Source organism: Erpetoichthys calabaricus, chromosome 12, assembly GCF_900747795.2.
Source record: "Erpetoichthys calabaricus chromosome 12, fErpCal1.3, whole genome shotgun sequence".
In the NCBI taxonomy this organism is placed as follows: Eukaryota; Metazoa; Chordata; class Cladistia; order Polypteriformes; family Polypteridae; genus Erpetoichthys; species Erpetoichthys calabaricus.
This window is the reverse complement of record NC_041405.2, coordinates 81,246,028-81,263,560: the sequence shown is the minus strand read 5'-3', so window position 1 is coordinate 81,263,560 and position 17,533 is coordinate 81,246,028. Positions and strand designations below refer to the sequence as shown.

Below are 17,533 nucleotides of genomic sequence, written 5' to 3'. Positions count from 1 at the left end.
CAACACATGTAAACTTACCTAATTTTACCTTTCTTGTTAGAGTGGACTCAAATCATAACCAAGTACCTCTGGGAGCAGCTTCAGAAAGTTGCTGAGTTTTATCGACAGTCATCCAGTCAAGGTTGTAGCTCTCCACTTCCTACCACACCTGCGGAGGTAGAGACGGCCATGAAACAGTGGGAATATAATGAGAAGCTAGCAATGTTTATGTTTCAGGTGAGCAGAGTGACAGTTTTCCTTAGGGTTGCTTTTGCCTCCCCTTTCACTACTGGTCAAAAGTTTTCAAATACTCCAGTTTTTCTTCAAATGTAATCAGCTGAAATGCAATGGATGACCTAAAATGGTGAAAAGGTAAGCAGTAAACTGCCAGAGGTTTAAATTTAAAGTTTAAGGTAGCAAAAACTGGAACAAGGAAATATCAGAATATTACAAATGGGCCTCCTTCAGGGAACAACTAATAGATTGCAACCTACAGATGTTCTGCAGCAATCAAAGTAAATTAAGCCTTGCAAGTTGAAGCAAACACTTTGCACAGTTGTTCTAACTTCTGTTTGATTACTTAAAAATCCTCCATCTGTCTTAAAGTAGAGTTGGAACAGAATGTGTTACTATACCCTCTGAAGTATTAATTAGTTGGACAATATTCCAGTTATGATGGCAAGAAAATGACAATTAACAAATGAAATGAGATAGAGCATTATTATCCTTAGAAGTGAAGGCATTTCATTTAGAGTAATTGCAAAAAAAAAAAAAATGAAAGTATCAGTGAGTATGGTGTCCTACGCAATCTAAAGGTAATTTGAAACTGGAAGAAACTCTGATAGAAATAGTTCTGGCAGACCCAAAGTGACAGCCCAATTAAAAGTCAAGTTTATGAGGGTCATTAGCTTTCATGATAGGCACCACTAGCACAAGCGCAGGATATGGAAATTGGTATTGTCTACATCTGCAAACTGGTGCAGTCCATTCCAGGTAGAATTACAGTTCTTCAGTCTCATGGAGAAGTTACATACTATTAAGATTTAGCTAGAGTGGTTAATTTTGGTCATTTGAGTGTAAAATCAATCTATATAATTTAAAAAGATACACAGATGTTTAGTTGAGATGGGATTTAGAATCCAAAGTTTAAGCAAGCTCTGTTGAAGTAAAGAAAAAGGTCCAGGTTTTCTAAAAGCTGGCTGTTAACTCAGGAGTCCTAACTGCTGTCATGTTAATCAATGTCAGATTTTGGCTTGTATTTGCAGTCCAAGTTCTTTAATTCATAGTTCAGCATTTTGACTTTTGAGCATTTATTCTTCATATTGTATATTTATATGCTCATTTTTTTGTTTTCATAATGGGGAGGGTTACGTCAGGAAGGGCATCCGGTGTAAAATTTTGCCAAATCAATAGAGGGAGGAACATAGGGTTACGTACAAGAGTGGAGGAAGATGCACACAGGTAGATTACATCCTATGCAGAAGAGTTGATCTGAAGGAGATTGAAGACTGCAAAGTGGTGGCAAGGGAAAGTGTAGTTAAGCAGCATAGGATGGTGGTCTATAGGATGACTTTGGAGATCAAGAAGAGGAAGAGAGTGAGGGCAGAGCCAAGGATCAAATGGTGGAAGTTGAAAAAGGAAAACTGCAAGGTTGAGTTTAGGGAGGAGGTAAGACAGGCACTAGGTGGCAGTGAAAAGTTACCAGACAGCTGGGAAACTACAGCAGATATAGTAAGGGTGACAGCAAGAAGGGTGCTTGGCGTGACATCTGGAAATAGGAAGGAGGAAAAGGAAACCTGGTGGTGGAATGAGGAAATACAGGAGAGTATACAGAGGAAGAGAATGGCAAAGAAGAAATGGGATAGTCAGAGAGATGCAGAAAGTAGACGAGAGTACAAGGAGATAAGGCGCAAGCTGAGGAGAGAGTTAGCGAAGGCTAAAGAAAAGGCGTACAATGAGTTGTATGAGAGGTTGGACACTAAGGAGGGAGAAAAGGACCTGTACCGATTGGCTAGACAGAGGGAACGAGCTGGGAAAGATGTGCAGCAGGTTAGGGTGATAAAGGATAAAGAAGGAAATGTACTCACAAGCGAGTAGCGTGTGTTGAGCAGATGGAAAGAGTACTTTGAGAGGCTGATGAATGAAGAGAACGAGATAGAGAAGAGGTTGGATGATATGGAGATAGTGAATCAGGAAGTGCAATGGATTAGCAAGGAGGAAGTAAAGAGAGCTATGCAGAGGATGAAAAATGGAAAGGCCGTTGGTCCAGATGACATACGTATGGAAGCTTGGAGGTGTTTAGGAGAGATGGCAGTGTAGTTTTTAGCCAGATTGTTTAATAGAGTCTTGGAAAGTGAGAGGATGCCTGAGGAGAGGAGAAGATGTGTACTGGTGCCGATATTTAAGAATAAGGGGAATGTGCAGGACTGCAGTAACTACAGGAGAATAAAATTGATGAGCCATAGCATGAAGTTATGGAAAAGAGTAGTGGAAGCTACGTTAAGAAGTGAGGTGATGATTAGTGAGCTGCAGTATGGTTTCATGCCAAGAAAGTGCACCACAGATGCAATATTTGCTCTGAGGATGTTGATGGAGAAGTTTAGAGAAGGCCAGAAGGAGTTGCATTGCGTCTTTGCACCTGGAGAAAGCATATGACAGGGTGCCTCGAGAGGAGCTGTGGTATTGTATGAGGAAGTCGGGAGTGGCAGAGAAGTACGTAAGATTTGTACAGGATATGTACAAGGGAAGTGTGACAGTGGTGAGGTCTGCGGTAGGAGTGATGGATGCTGAAGTTGGAGGTGGGATTACATCAGGGATCGGTTCTGAACCCTTTCTTATTTGCAATGGTGATGGACAGGTTAACAGATGAGATTAGACAGGAGTCCCCGTGGACTATGATGTTTGCTGATGACATTATGATATGTATCGATAGTAAGGAGCAGGTTGAGGAGACCCTGGAGAGGTGGAAAAATGCTCTAGAGAGGAGAGGAATGAAGGTCAGTAGGAACAAGACAGAATACATGTGTGTAAATGAGCGGGAGGTCAGTGGAATGGTGAGGATGCAGAGAGTAGAATTGGCTAAGGTGGATGAGTTTAAATACTTGGGATCAACAGTACATAGTAATGTCAGTTGTGCTTGAAAGTTTGTGAACCCTTTAGAATTTTCTATATTTCTACATAAATATGACCTAAAACATCATCAGATTTTCACTCAAGTCCTAAAAGTAGATAAAGAGAAACCAGTTAAACAAATAAGACAAAAATATTACACTTGGTCATTTATTTATTAAGGAAAATGATCGAATATTTGTGAGTGGCAAAAGTATGTGAACCTTTGCTTTCAGTATCTGTTATGACCCCCCTTTGCAGCAATAACTGCAACTAAACGTTTCCGGTAACTGTTGATCAGTTCAGGAATTTTAGCCCATTCCTCCGTACAGAACAGCTTCAACTCTGGGATGTTGGTGGGTTTCCTCACATTAACTGCTCGCTTCAGGTCCTTCCACAACCATTCGAGTGGATTAAGGTCAGGACTTTGACTTGGCCATTCCAAAACATTAACTTTATTCTTCTTTAACCATTCTTTAACCTAAGCACTTGTTTGCTTAGGGTCATTGTCTTGTTGCATGACCCACCTTCTCTTGAGATTCAGTTCATGGACTGATGTCCTGACATTTTCCTTTAGAATTCTCTGATATAATTCAGAATTCATTGTTCCATCAATGAAGGCAAGCCGTCCTGACCCAGATGCAGCAAAACAGGCCCAAACTATGATACTACCACCACACCATGTTTCACAGATGGGATAAGGTTCTTATGCTGGAATGCAGTGTTTTCCTTTCTCCGAACATAACGCTTTTCATTTAAACCAAAAAGTTTTTGGTCTCATCCGTCCACAAAACATTCTTCCAATAGCCTTCTGGTTTGTCCATGTGATCTTTAGCAAACTGCAGACGAGCAGCAATGTTTTTTTTGGAGAGCAGTGGCTTTCTCCTTGCAACCCTACCATGCACACCATTGATGTTCAGTGTTCTCCTGATGGTACTCATGAACATGAACATTAGCCAATGTGAGAGAGACCTTCAGTTGCTTAGAAGTTACCCTGGGGTCCTTTGTGACCTCACCAACTATTACATGCCTTGCTCTTAGAGTGATCTTTGTTCGTTGACCACTCCTGGGGAGGGTAACAATGGTCTTGAATTTCCTCTATTTGTACACAATCTGCCTGACTGTGGATTGGTGGAGTCCAAACTCTTTAGAGATGGTTTTGTAACCTTTTCCAGCCTGATAAGCATCAACAACTCTTTTTCTGAGGTCCTCAGACATCTCGTTTGTTCGTGCCATGATACACTTCCACAAACATGTGTTGTGAAGAGCAGACTTTGATAGATCCCTGTTCTTTAAATAACACAGGGTGCCCATTCACACCTGATTGTCATCCCATTGATTGAAAACACCTGACTCTAATTTCACCTTCAAACTAACTGCTAATCCTAGATGTTCACATACTTTTGCCACTCACAAATATGTAATATTTGATCATTTTCCTCAATAAATAAATGACCAAGTATAATATTTTTGTCTCATTTGTTTAACTGGTTTCTCTTTATCTACTTTTAGGACTTGAGTGAAAATCTGATGATGTTTTAGGTCATATTTATGCAGAAATATAGAAATTTCTAAATGGTTCACAAACTTTCAAGCACAACTGTAAGTGAGAGGGAGGTCAGTGGAATGGTGAGGATGCAGGGAGTAGAATTGGCTAAGGTGGATGAGTTTAAATACTTGGGATCAACAGTACATAGTAGTGGGGATTGTGGAAGAGAGGTGAAAAAGAGTGCAGGGAGGATGGAATGGGTGGAGAAGAGTGTCAGGAGTAATTTGTGACAGACAGGTATCAGCAAGAGTGAAAGGGAAGGTCTGCAGGACGGTAGTGAGACCAGCTATGTTATATGGGTTGGAGATGGTGGCACTGACCAGAAAGCAGGAGACAGAGCTGGAGGTGGCAGAGTTAAAGATGCTAAGATTTGGACTGGGTGTGACGAGGATGGATAGGATTAGAAATGAGTACATTAGAGGGTCAGCTCAAGTTGAACGGTTGGGAGACGAAGTCAGTGAGGCGAGATTGCGTTGGTTTGGTCATGTGCAGAGGAGAGATGCTCAGTATATTGGGAGAAGGATGCTAAGGATAGAGCTGCCAGGGAAGAGGAAAAGAGGAAGGCCTAAGCGAAGGTTTATGGATGTGGTGAGAGGGGACATGCAGGTGATGGGTGTAACGGAACAAGATGCAGAGGACAGAAAGATATGGAAGAAGATGATCTGCTGTGGCAACCCCTACGAAAGAAGATGATGTATTGCATGATTGTTTTAAATTGTTGAATAGGATTTTGCAATCCAGTGCAATGAAAGGTACTCTACACAGTGGATCATCACCACTAAGCATTTTCCCCCTGCCCTCATTTTGCTAATGAGGTTTGGTATAATGCTGCTTTATACTGAAAAGATGACAGTTTCCAGTCATTCTTTACTTTTCATCCTCAATTGATAGGTTACACAAATGAATAATAGAATATGACATTTTGCATGTTTTTTTCACTATATTATGGGTAGCTAACATTGTGAACGGCATTGTTCACATTTACTCCTAAGAAATTTATTTACTACTGTTCAAATTGCTTTATTTTTCTTCAGTCCTATTATTGGTATAATTTGCCTACATAATACTGTTCTTAGTACTAAAGCTTATTGATATACAAAGTGGCTTTTAGCACTACACTAAAACCTGTCTTTTTCAATATCTTAGTGAATTCATCAGTCATTTTTCATTTGAATTTTTTCTTAGTTTTATTTGGGCCTGATTTAGAATATTATGTCCATAATTTCTAAAGTTTAGTTTTTGTATTGTTTGATTTCTAGGATGGCATGCTGGACAGGCATGAATTTCTTACCTGGGTTTTGGAGTGTTTTGAGAAAATACGACCAGGTGAAGATGAACTTCTGAAACTGCTTCTCCCACTCATGCTTCAGGTAAAAGTTTTAATTAAAGAACAACATTATGAAATTACACTGTTACAAATAACATTATATAATATAATTTGATGGCAGCTTTGTTCAGCTTTGGGCGTTACTGCTAATTTGCTTCCCTCAGAATCAATACTATTATTATCCTTGTTTTGCAAGGACTTGCTATTGTACACTGAACATGAACACTTAAAATGTGGCAGTTACAACTTCTGCTTCTTTCTGAACCTTGCTCGGTAATGTTTCTATAGCTCTCTTAAGTTTAACATTTTTTTTTATTCATTCAAGATTAATGTATGCACAATTGTTGAAAAGTTAATTATAACGCAGTATATAGCATTTGTCTGTATATATGTACAAAGAAGAGTAAAATTTAAAATTACTGTATTCTTTTTGATCTGCAGTATTCTAGTGAGTTTGTGCAGTCTGCCTACCTCTCTAGGCGGCTGGCCTATTTCTGCACACGCCGGCTTGCCTTGCTGCTGAGTGATGGAAGTTTGGGTTCTGTTCCTGGGAGTCACCAGGCCCATGTAATTGCAGCACAACCTGGAAATCCCCTGCCTCCAACCCCAGCCCCACAACCAGCTGGTGGAAATCATACCCAGACTCCCTTTACAGATTTCTACCTTTGCTCTCAGCATCGGCCACTAGTTTTTGGTCTTAGCTGCATGTTACAAGTAAGTATTTGCTACTGTTCCTATCTGGGAGACGAATTAAAAATACAATTTTATAATATATATTGCTTTTATCATGCAAGATACATTTTTTTCTGATGCATTTTTTATTGCATATTGTATTCCAGAGCATTGTACTTTGCTGTCCCAGTGCTCTAGTTTGGCACTACTCATTAATGGATAGTAGAAACAAAACAGGCTCTCCTTTGGATTTACTACCTATAGCTCCTTCTAATCTGCCCATGCCGGGGGGAAACACTGTTTTCACACAACAGGTAAGACAAGCAAGTAACATGGCATACTACTTAAACTACTTGTAGCTTAATATATAACATTTCCCTAATACCAAACTGACTAATTATAGAAAAATATTCTTAGTATTTTGGTAAAACTATTTTTCATTGGGTTTTAATTTGGGGATAATTGTGCAATAATACATGTATAAAGTGAGCAAAATGTGTTTTTATACAATTTTCCAGTAAAAGCTTTTAAAAAATTTTGTATTGATTTAATTTTACTTAGTTGTGATCTCTTAATTACTTAACACACCTAGCCTTCAAATGAAAATTATCATGAATCTGAGTGCCAAGTGACAAATGCTGATACATGTTTGTATATAATACACACTCACTGGATTACTAAAGCACTTTTCTTACTTATGTTAATGTACATAATGAACTTGCATTATTTTTAAGTTTTTATCTGAATTTTAAAATTGTCAATCTTATTCTGCAACAAATCAATACATTTAATGTACATTATTTAAACAGTTGATTCATATCTAAATTAATTAATTTAAATAAAACAAATTTGTATCGTTCAAAATCTGCTTGTTAGCTGTAACCACAGAGATTGTTCATGAAAGTTGTTCCTGGTACATTAATAACTTAAATATTTATCTTTACAGTACTTATTACTGGAATTATGTAATACCCATCATTAAATAACAGAGCAAAGCAAATTATAATAAAAGGTTATTTTTTTGGTTCTAATTTTGAATAAATTGGGTGATATGGATGTGGAAGTTTTCAAGTTTCTGTTTCTCATGAAGCCAACTTTGCAGAATGATTAGTTGTGCCAGTGCTGCAACATCTTGTTTAGGTGTCTCATACTAGTGTGAGGTTAACCTATGAAATGCCTTCATTCTTTGAGCTTTTTAAGAATGACTCTGTTCAGATTCTATTTTATTTTTTCGTCTCTCCTGCGGCTTTGCTGTCATTAACTAAGTAACTGACTTCTGAGATAATGGGCAAGGATGGCCACTTGTTCTCCTTTTCATTGACTGTAATTCTTGCATTAAGGAATACTCCTTTGATGTCACTGTTAAAGCTTAGAAGCTTTCCTGTTCTAATCTTAATGGTAATCCTGTAATTTTTTTTCATATCAGAATTACACTCCATCTGGGGATTTTCAGGGGGGCTAGGTGAATACGGGTAATGTAAAGATTATGGGAGTAATAATGTATATGTTTTTTATAATATTGCTGTATTCCATATCATGATGTTATTTTTTTTTAAGCTCTTAAACTTTTTTTCATATTTATAGGGCTTATTTCCCCTCAAGCAGAATGTTTTTTTGGTTTTAAACAATATGTTCCCTCTTGTACAAAACTGTGCAGAATTTTAGTCATTTATTAATTTTAAAGAGATCAATGTAAGCAATGTCTGTCCTCAGTCATCCTGTGCTAGTCACACAATCCTGTCATTTGAAAGGTACGAGCAAAGGTTCGAGAGATTGAAGAGCAGATCAAAGAACGAGGCCAGGCTGTGGAAGTCCGGTGGTCCTTTGATAAATGTCAGGAAACCACGGCAGGTAAAACGTCTCTTTCTTGCAGATATTTATTTTCCCCTGTCCTTTGTCTAAATCAATAATTCATATTTTTATAAGCTTTTCATATATAAAATAAAAACGTAAATCTGAAAAACCTGAATTATTTAATTCTGTGTTAATATCTTGTAGAGTTAAGTAAACCCAGATAAAAAAAACAAGACTGCAATTTTAGGATGTTTGGAAATTGCTGAACTCGCATTTCCTTTAAAATTCTTAAATATTTGAATGATGGTGCCACATATTATCACATTATCTCCGTTGCTTCAGTCAAAACTCCAGGCAAAAAGACTTCAGATTGCAAAAAAGAAAAATGTAAAATGTTTGAGGATGGGCTGAGGCATTTTGTGATAGTGTCTGTAAGTTTGAAATAAATAATTGTAACTTTTCCCTACATTCAGTCTATGTGCACAATTAACTATTCAGAAAATATTGGCATATGAATAAAATCTTGAAAAAAATTAAAAGAATGAGTATGTCTAAGTTTCACAAGACTGCGCAGCCAACCTAAAACAACTTCTGTCCCTTTGTTGCCCAATGTAAGTTTTCTGCTACGATCAGGACAGTTCCTTTGGGACCTGTTGATATCATGGTAAAACTGCATTTTAATCCATTACTATAAAACACAGTTTGTTCTTCATTGTTATTACCACTCAAAATGGCAATGCAATTTTCAAGGGGTGATATTATAGGCAATTTAATGGGTCAGAATGTCTAAACTGAAAGTTTGCAATATATTTTAATATATTTAATATCAAGGTTTGACAAAATCAAAAAGAACACTTGCCATAATTAAATCATTCTCAACTTTATGATCAAGACTAGGGGGTTTGCCCCCTGCGCGCATTGTTCGCCAGAAATGCAAGGTGGAGGGCAGGAACCAACCGTAGATATATTATCCAATTGTTTGGTTTACTTATTTACATACCCACACTATACCACTTTTATGATATCAGTTGACCTACAAGGGGGCTCCGCCCCCTGCTCGCTTTGCTCGCCTACCCCCGGTGTTTTGAACCCGTGCCCGCTGGGCAGCCACGTGTGAGGATGACGCACGTTTAATACGGAGCGTTCGCCCGCGTACCTGTTTATGACGTTTTACTTTGCTTTCTACTCTGTCTTTTATTTCTGATCTCGCTTTATTCTGCTTTTGTTTTAATGACACGTGGTCCGTGGTGAATATATTTTGCCTTTTTCGAGTAATAATGTTGATTTGTTTGCGATACTGTGATGTTTATCGTAATGTTAATAATGCATCACTGTAATGTGATTGACTTAGGGGGGGTAAACGTTAACATTTAACATTCTACAAAGTTATTGTCTTTTTTTCACCTGCATTATCATCATTCTTTAATTTAATATTATTTATTGTATTAGTATGCTGCTGCTGGAAAATGTGAATTTCCCATTGGGATTAATAAAGTATCTATCTATCTATCTATCTATAGTTTGGACGTGTGAGGATGACACATGTTTAATATGGAGCGTTCGCCCGTGTCACTGTAGCTCTTTCTGAACTATTATGCGGTGCATTGTGGAGCACTGCGGACTCTGTAGTGTTTACCGTTTCACTTTGTATCCCACGTTCATTAGATCTGTCCACGCAGGCTCGGTGTCGAAGCTGTGTTAGTTGTTGAGCTGTTTGGTTTTGGAGCCGAGACAGTTTTGCTTCCGTGGTTTCAGACGCGTGTCCGTACCATCTCGGGTTTGATGTATGAACCTTTGTGGACTCCATACGCATTAGTGCCACTCACAATATGTCGGCGACGCCTGTGCCTTCCGTATTATGTCGGTTCTTACCATGCTGTGTAGGCGCATTTGCCTTTTGTACTTCACTAGGCGTTCTGACGCCCGATGTAGGCGCCTGAACCTTCAGGGTCCGCATCCGCTGTGTGGTGTGGACGTTTAACTGTCGTTGTTTGTGCTTTTATATTCTGTATCTCGGTGTCCATGTGTTTAATTCCATAGGTTTTTTTGTAGCTGTTGCATTCCAGTTTTCATCATCTGTAACCCGCTCTCCATGTGTTCGTCCCCATTCTTTAATCTCTTTATGAAGTTTTAGTTTGTTTCCTACTCTGTGTTTTATTTCTGACCTCGCTGTATCCTGCTTGCGGCATGTCAGATGGTCCATAGTCTTTCTCGTTTTACTGTGGGGAGGGTGGCTTTGTTTTGTAACCTGCTCTCTATGTGTTTGTCCCTGTTTATGACGTTTTACTTGGTTTCCTACTCTGACGGTTTGTAGTCTCTCCCGTTTTGCTCTGGTGCGGGGCTGCTTTGTGTGGTGTCTGTGCATGTGTGTAGTCTCTCCCGTTTAACTCGTGGGGGGGTTGTTTTATATTTCTGACCTCGCTTTATCCCGCTTGCGGCATCTCTTTATGACGTTTTACTTTGTTTCCTACTCTGATGGTTCGTAGTTTCTCCCGTTTTGCACTGTTGTTGGGTTGTGTGGCACCTGCGCATGTGCGTAGTCTCTCCCGTTTCACTATGGGGGGGGGGGGGGGCTTGGTGTGGCGCTTGCGCACTATGTCTTTTGCGTCCATGGGCATGTCCCTGCTTCCATATCCGGTTTACCATTGTGCATAGTCTCTCCCGTTTCACTATGGGGGGGGGCTTTGTGTGGCGCTTGCGCACTATGTCTTTTGCGTCCACGGGCATGTCCCTGCTTCCATATCCGGTTTACCATTCTCGTTTAGTAATATGGATGTTTGGGATGTAAAAGGAAAACCAAAGTACCTGATAAACAAAACTCCACACGAAATGTGACCGGAACAGGATTTGAAACCAGTTTTCTGGAGTTCTGAAGTAGCTGTGCTAACTACTAGTCATTGTTTCCCCTTATACTGTATATGGATTGACTTTTTATAATTAGGTTCCTTAAACTAGATATAAGCATATGGTAAGGTATGGTTATGTGAAACCAAGACCTTCTGGTTATGAAGGAGAAGAAAAAAATATATATCACCAATGAAAATATTTGCTTCCCTGTTCTTTACTTCTGGCCTTTTTGAAAGAGCTGTTCTGGTTAATACTTCACAGTAACTAAATTGTTATATCTGAAGAGATTTTGAATTTCCTTATTTCACAAGGTTATCTTGACAAAGATGAAGCATACATTATAATAAAAGTCTTTCAACTGTAATTATGTTGGCTATTAAATCTTTGACAAATTGATGTTTTCTGTAGGCTTCACTATTGGACGCGTTCTGCACACCTTGGAGGTCCTGGACAGCCATAGCTTTGAAAAATCTGACTTCAGCAACAATTTGGATTCACTGTATAATCGAATCTTTGGCTCTGGCCAAAGTAAAGATGGTCATGAGGTAGAGATTTTTTTTCCATGTTAAGTTTAAGAGAGATTCTGGATTATTGACCTATAGTTGGACAATCTGATCATAATTATGATATACTGTATATCTATAGTATATGATCTGTGTTATTGTTAACATTTTGAGTCCAACTTTAGTGTGTGTTTAAAATTTTCCTGGATAGGTGGAAACACTATTGTGATATACATGGGGGATATATGGCAACACATTGTCACTAATTTATTGAGGTTACGTAATGTAATACAGTGATACCTTGAGATACGAGTTTAATTCGTTCTGTGACCGAGCTCGTAAGTCAAAACTCGTATCTCAAATCAATTTTCCCCATTGAAATTAATTGAAATGAGATTATTTCGTGCCAGCCCCCAAAAAACTACCCTAATTTTTTGTTAAATGTTTTCAACATAAGAAAAATGTATTTATAATGAACAAATATTGTATACAAACAAAATAAAACCTGATACATAAAAGAGAATCTAAAGAAATAAATAGATGTTGGCAAAGCCGATTAGCGTATTGTAATGTTTTTTTCTTTCACTTCACTTTTGCTTAACTTAATTTTCTTCTTCACTAGTTTTTTTCTTTTTTGCCATGCTTGTGTCACTTTCATTCACAGGGCGTTTCAATAGAAACCTGTCCAAGGAGCTTTGTTTAGTACTCCCTTTTAGAATGTTTCTGAAATGTGTTAGGCAAGTGTCACTAAATAGTGCCGCTGTATGATCAGTTGTAATTTTTTCAGGGTGTTTCTTTTCTTTAAAGTTCGAAACTTTTTCCCACATTGCAAACACGTCCTTTATCTCACTTTAAGAGATAACCTCCTCCGCGATACCGATCTCCTGCAGAACCTCCGTATGTTGCTGCGTCTGTAGTTCCGTCAACTCCTCTGTCGTCAGTTCCTCGGAATGTGCGGGGACAAGCTCTTTGATGGCTCGTATTTCGAATTTTGGCTCGTAACTCGAGACAAAAAATCGACCTACTGACGGCTCATATCCCAAAAAACTCGTACGTTGCTTCACACGTATCTCAAGGTACCACTGTATTCCAATACCAGCACTGTCTGCATGCTTGTTCAGCCATTGGATTTTCTAGAATCAATAAGGAGTTTCACCTAAAAGCACATACTGTACATGCTTACTTAGTAATAAGAAAATAATGAAAGAGCCAACCCTCTTTAAATAATAATCTGTTATGCCAGAGAGGTAAGAAGTTTTTCTTTCTAGGAATCTTCATAACCAACTATCAATCATTATAAAAATAATGTCAGTGATGTTGGTTGATGTGAGTGCATAGCTATCTACACATTGTTTATGTGTCAGTGCGTTTATGCGTGCTAACTATTAAGCTAACTGCTTAACCAAATAATGTTTATCTACATAAGGTTTTTTTTTTTTTTTTTTTTTTTTGCACCAAGAGTGCATTTCTTCACAATAAGTTCATTGTACCCAAGCCAGCTTATGGGTAAGGATGATCCTTGGTTCGGTCCATTTATTATAACATTAATGGAAACATAAGGTCTTTGACTTTTTAACTAGAGGGACAATACAAATTGGTGCAAATGAGTAGGTTTTTGGTCAAAGTGTTCTTGTGGTAGGGTGTGTTTTCATAGTCTAATCATACATGATATCAACTTTCAAACTGGAAGAACAAACTGACTATTTGAAAAAAATATCACCCTTAAAGCAGCTGAGAACAAGATGGACATTCATTTTGAAGTGCAGATGGCCCAATAATGTAAAATTTTACTAATAAGCCATATTTGTGCTGTACAGTTTAAGATGACTATTAAATTAAATACTGCTAAAATGAACTGATTGATTGGGCTGTTAACCCATTTGCCTGCTGATATATTTATTTTACCACTATATCAATTAATTATAATTAATTATTGTAATATATGATTCTACTAGTAATCAAGTCTTGCGTTCTGAAACTCATTATGTTTTTCTTCATAGAATAGATAACACAGTTATGATAATAGAACATGTGGGAGCAGACATTTATAAAGTACTAATGACATTTTTTTTTAACATGCTTGATAATTTTAAACTCCCAGCTAAATAATTGTATAAGTCAGACATGAGCTAATAAAGAACTATTCAGGATAAATAGACCATGACAGTTTTCTTAATTTAAACTTTTATAGCCAGTTTAACTTGCAGAATACAGAAGATGGCAGTGGAAAATTGAAAAGAAATTAAAAAAATTTGTTCCAGACAATAATATAAAATTAATGAATATATTAATGCATAAGAAATAAATAGAAGTCAATTTTTGGATGCCTATTGAACAATATATTTTCTATGACGTTAGGTAATTTAATAATCAAAAAAAGTTATTTTCTTCGTCATTTTTTTTTTGGTCTCAAGACATGATAGATCTGATGAGAATGAAAACCGTTTTAGTTAATGCTATCTGCAAATATCCATCCATCCATCCATCCATTCTCTTCCGCTTATCTGAGGTCGGGTCGCAGGGGCAGCAGCTTGAGCAGAGATACCCAGACTTCCCTCTCCCCGGCCACTACTTCTAGCTCTTCCGGGGGAATCCCGAGGCGTTCCCAGGCCAGGTGTGTCCGGGGTCTTCCCCTGGGCCTCCTCCTGGTTAGACGTGCCTGGAACACCTTACCAGGGAGGCATCCTGATCAAATGCCCGAGCCACCTCATCTGACTCCTCTCGATGTGGAGGAGCAGCGGCTCTACTCTGAGCCCCTCCCGGATGACTGAGCTTCTCACCCTATCTTTAAGGGAAAGCCCAGACACCCTACGGAGGAAACTCATTTCAGCCGCTTGTATTCGCGATCTCGTTATTTCGGTCACTACCCATAGCTCATGACCATAGGTGAGGGTAGGAACATAGATCGACTGGTAAATTGAGAGCTTCGCCTTGCGGCTCAGCTCCTTTTTCACTACGACAGACCAATGCAGAGCCCGCATTACTGCAGATGCCGCACCGATCCGCCTGTCGATCTCACGCTCCATTCTTCCCTCACTCGTGAACAAGATCCCGAGATACTTGAACTCCTCCACTTGGGGCAGGATCTCGCTACCAACCCTGAGAGGGCACTCCACCCTTTTCCAGCTGAGGACCATGGTCTCAGATTTGGAGGTGCTGATTCCCATCCCAGCTGCTTCACACTCAGCTGCGAACTGATCCAGAGAGAGCTGAAGATCACGGCCTGATGAAGCAAACAGGACAACATCATCTGCAAAAAGCAGAACAGAATTTCTTTTCAGTGATTCAATCAGAAACATCAGTCGATTTATTTCATCTAGGCCCAATTACCCATCAAAGATGGATATTATGAAATATTTGAAAATGTATTCTATTTCTTGCCGTATGTGCTTCCTTGGTGTTCCAACCTACGTCTTTCTTTTCTAAGTATCATTGTGTGTCTCAACCTCTCTTGTCTGACTGTTTCACTCTTGATCATGTTCTTGTAAAGCCTGATTGTCAGACTGTCATTTTGAGGCATTTTGCTTGCCTTCTGTCTGCTTTTTGACTACCAACAATGGTAGACGGGCCCCCATTGCCTGCTGTGAAAACATTATTCAAATTCTTGCAAATACTTCATTAGTTGCCTTATCAGAATGACCTTTCTTATCTGAGAGTGTTACAGTATGTTTCTTTGTTTGCGTTATTAAAGTGCCTCCAGCTTGGATCAAGATAGAAATTTACTAATAACTGCTGCTTTTTTTGGTATTTTTGACTCTCTTACATTTGCAATGCTTATTCTATGTGTAGCTGCATTTTCCCAAAATTACCAAAGTTCTGCAGCTTTAGTTTGCTTCATGGGATTCTAGCAATAGTGTGACACCTTGAAATGATTCCACAGACTAAATATCTTTGTTTTTAAAAACTTTAGTAAAAGTTCAAAGTAAAACAGTTCACACAAAAATGGAAAAAAATACATTTTGCAAAGTAAAGAAAAGTTCTATTCTAGCTTATATCTTGTTTTGTTTCATTAAGTTTGCTTATACAGTGGAACCATTTCTAAACAGTCAGAAAACTGTATGCCTTATCCCATTCACAAACTAAACTGCAAATGGGTCTATCAGTCCATGCTAGCAATGATACTAATTCCAAACACACACTGACTTAATTAACACATTGTATTACAGATATATAACAAGAAAGTTCTATCTATTATTAACTTTTACAGGGGGTGAGAGGCTATACCATAATCTATTACTACAAAAAAAAATTATATTGTAATCTACTTAAGCAAACACTAGTATGTGTTTAGCTTAAAGATTTATCCTTCTAAGATTGGTTCTTACACTATGTATCTAACTTAATATAGCCTAGTTTGTGATAGTGTTCCTTGATACATACATGTTTAACTATTTTTGATATTATAATAAAAATGTAAAAAGTGTTCACCTGTTACTGTTGGCATTGCAGTTATAATCTGTGGAACTGTAATAGAATTGTGAAAGTTTCATCCATTTTTAACAAAACTACCATGCCACAACAACATAGATGAACCATCCCACATAATTTTTGATTATAAAGAAGTTAAAAAAATAAAAATATCATTTTCACCAAATAGAATAACTTAAGAATACATGTGGTCAATTTAAACATTAATATTTGAATTAAGAGGTATCTATTTTTTATGCAACCTAAAAAGAAAAGTATATATACAGTGTGAATATTGCAATAATTTTCTCTCGGCACAGGTAAAGATCTTTAGAGATTGTGAATGAAGACATATAAACCCAAAACACATACAGTGTACTTATAATATTTTGTACTTATAATATTTTGTGTAAGCAAAGAATGGTGCTACTGCCACTATCGACATTTGCCATTATACAGTAGTAATTAATGAATATATTTTACTTTTTCAAGTGTGGCTTTAGAATGGTTTATAAACAAAAAAGTGCACAAAAGGTGGACAGGTATTTTTCCTCCCATAGATGTCTCCAGATGATGATGCTGTTGTGACACTACTATGTGAATGGGCTGTGAGTTGTAAACGCTCTGGGAGACATCGTGCCATGGTGGTAGCAAAACTTCTTGAAAAGAGACAGGCTGAAATTGAGGCTGAGGTGAGTGTAAAGGATGTCATCCAAACTTCCTTGAGGACTGATGTGCTGTAAACATAGTGATGCCTTTTCTATTGTTTAAATGATGTCAGTTATAGTTTTATGATGGCAATAGTGGGATTAAGGTTAAGATAGAAATTAAGTAAGAAACCTGTAAGCATGCTTCACAATGTGGTTGGTGCACTACAGGAAAACATGAATTGTAATTGTATATGAAAGTAATGGTCATTAGTAAATGTGGTATTTTACTTTTTTGACCGCAGAATATATATTCTTTATTCACTGGTGTATAAACGGTAGGTTGTAATCGCTATTATCCTGCCTTCTGTCATTCTTTGTGATGTCAGTCAATTGTGAAAGGTTTCATAAGATTCTTTTTAATTCATTGGGATAAAATTATATATATATTTGTACCAAGGAAAAATGTAGATTTTTATAGAAACATTTGTTGAAAGGTCTGTTTGAAATTAAACTAATGATTGATTATGAAATTAGAAAACTGCTTTCTATGTTTTATGTGTGCAGAGGTGCGGAGAATCTGAAGTTGTTGATGAGAAGGGTTCTGTTTCTTCTGGATCACTCTCTGCTGCTACTTTGCCCGTTTTCCAGGATGTCCTGCTACAGTTTTTGGACACTCAAGCACCCATGCTTAGTATGT

General features: G+C 37.8%; 1 protein-coding gene across 1 annotated transcript in view; it reads left to right on the top strand.

The window, feature by feature from the left end:
* The window catches only part of med12 (mediator complex subunit 12), a 146,450-nt gene that overhangs the window by 31,104 nt on the left and 97,813 nt on the right, over window positions 1–17,533 (top strand). Inside the window, 8 exon segments of the mRNA XM_051935384.1 lie at window positions 41–216; window positions 5,896–6,006; window positions 6,405–6,677; window positions 6,803–6,949; window positions 8,387–8,486; window positions 11,685–11,821; window positions 16,747–16,878; window positions 17,401–17,527. Of these exon segments, the coding sequence (XP_051791344.1) occupies window positions 41–216; window positions 5,896–6,006; window positions 6,405–6,677; window positions 6,803–6,949; window positions 8,387–8,486; window positions 11,685–11,821; window positions 16,747–16,878; window positions 17,401–17,527 (1,203 nt within the window).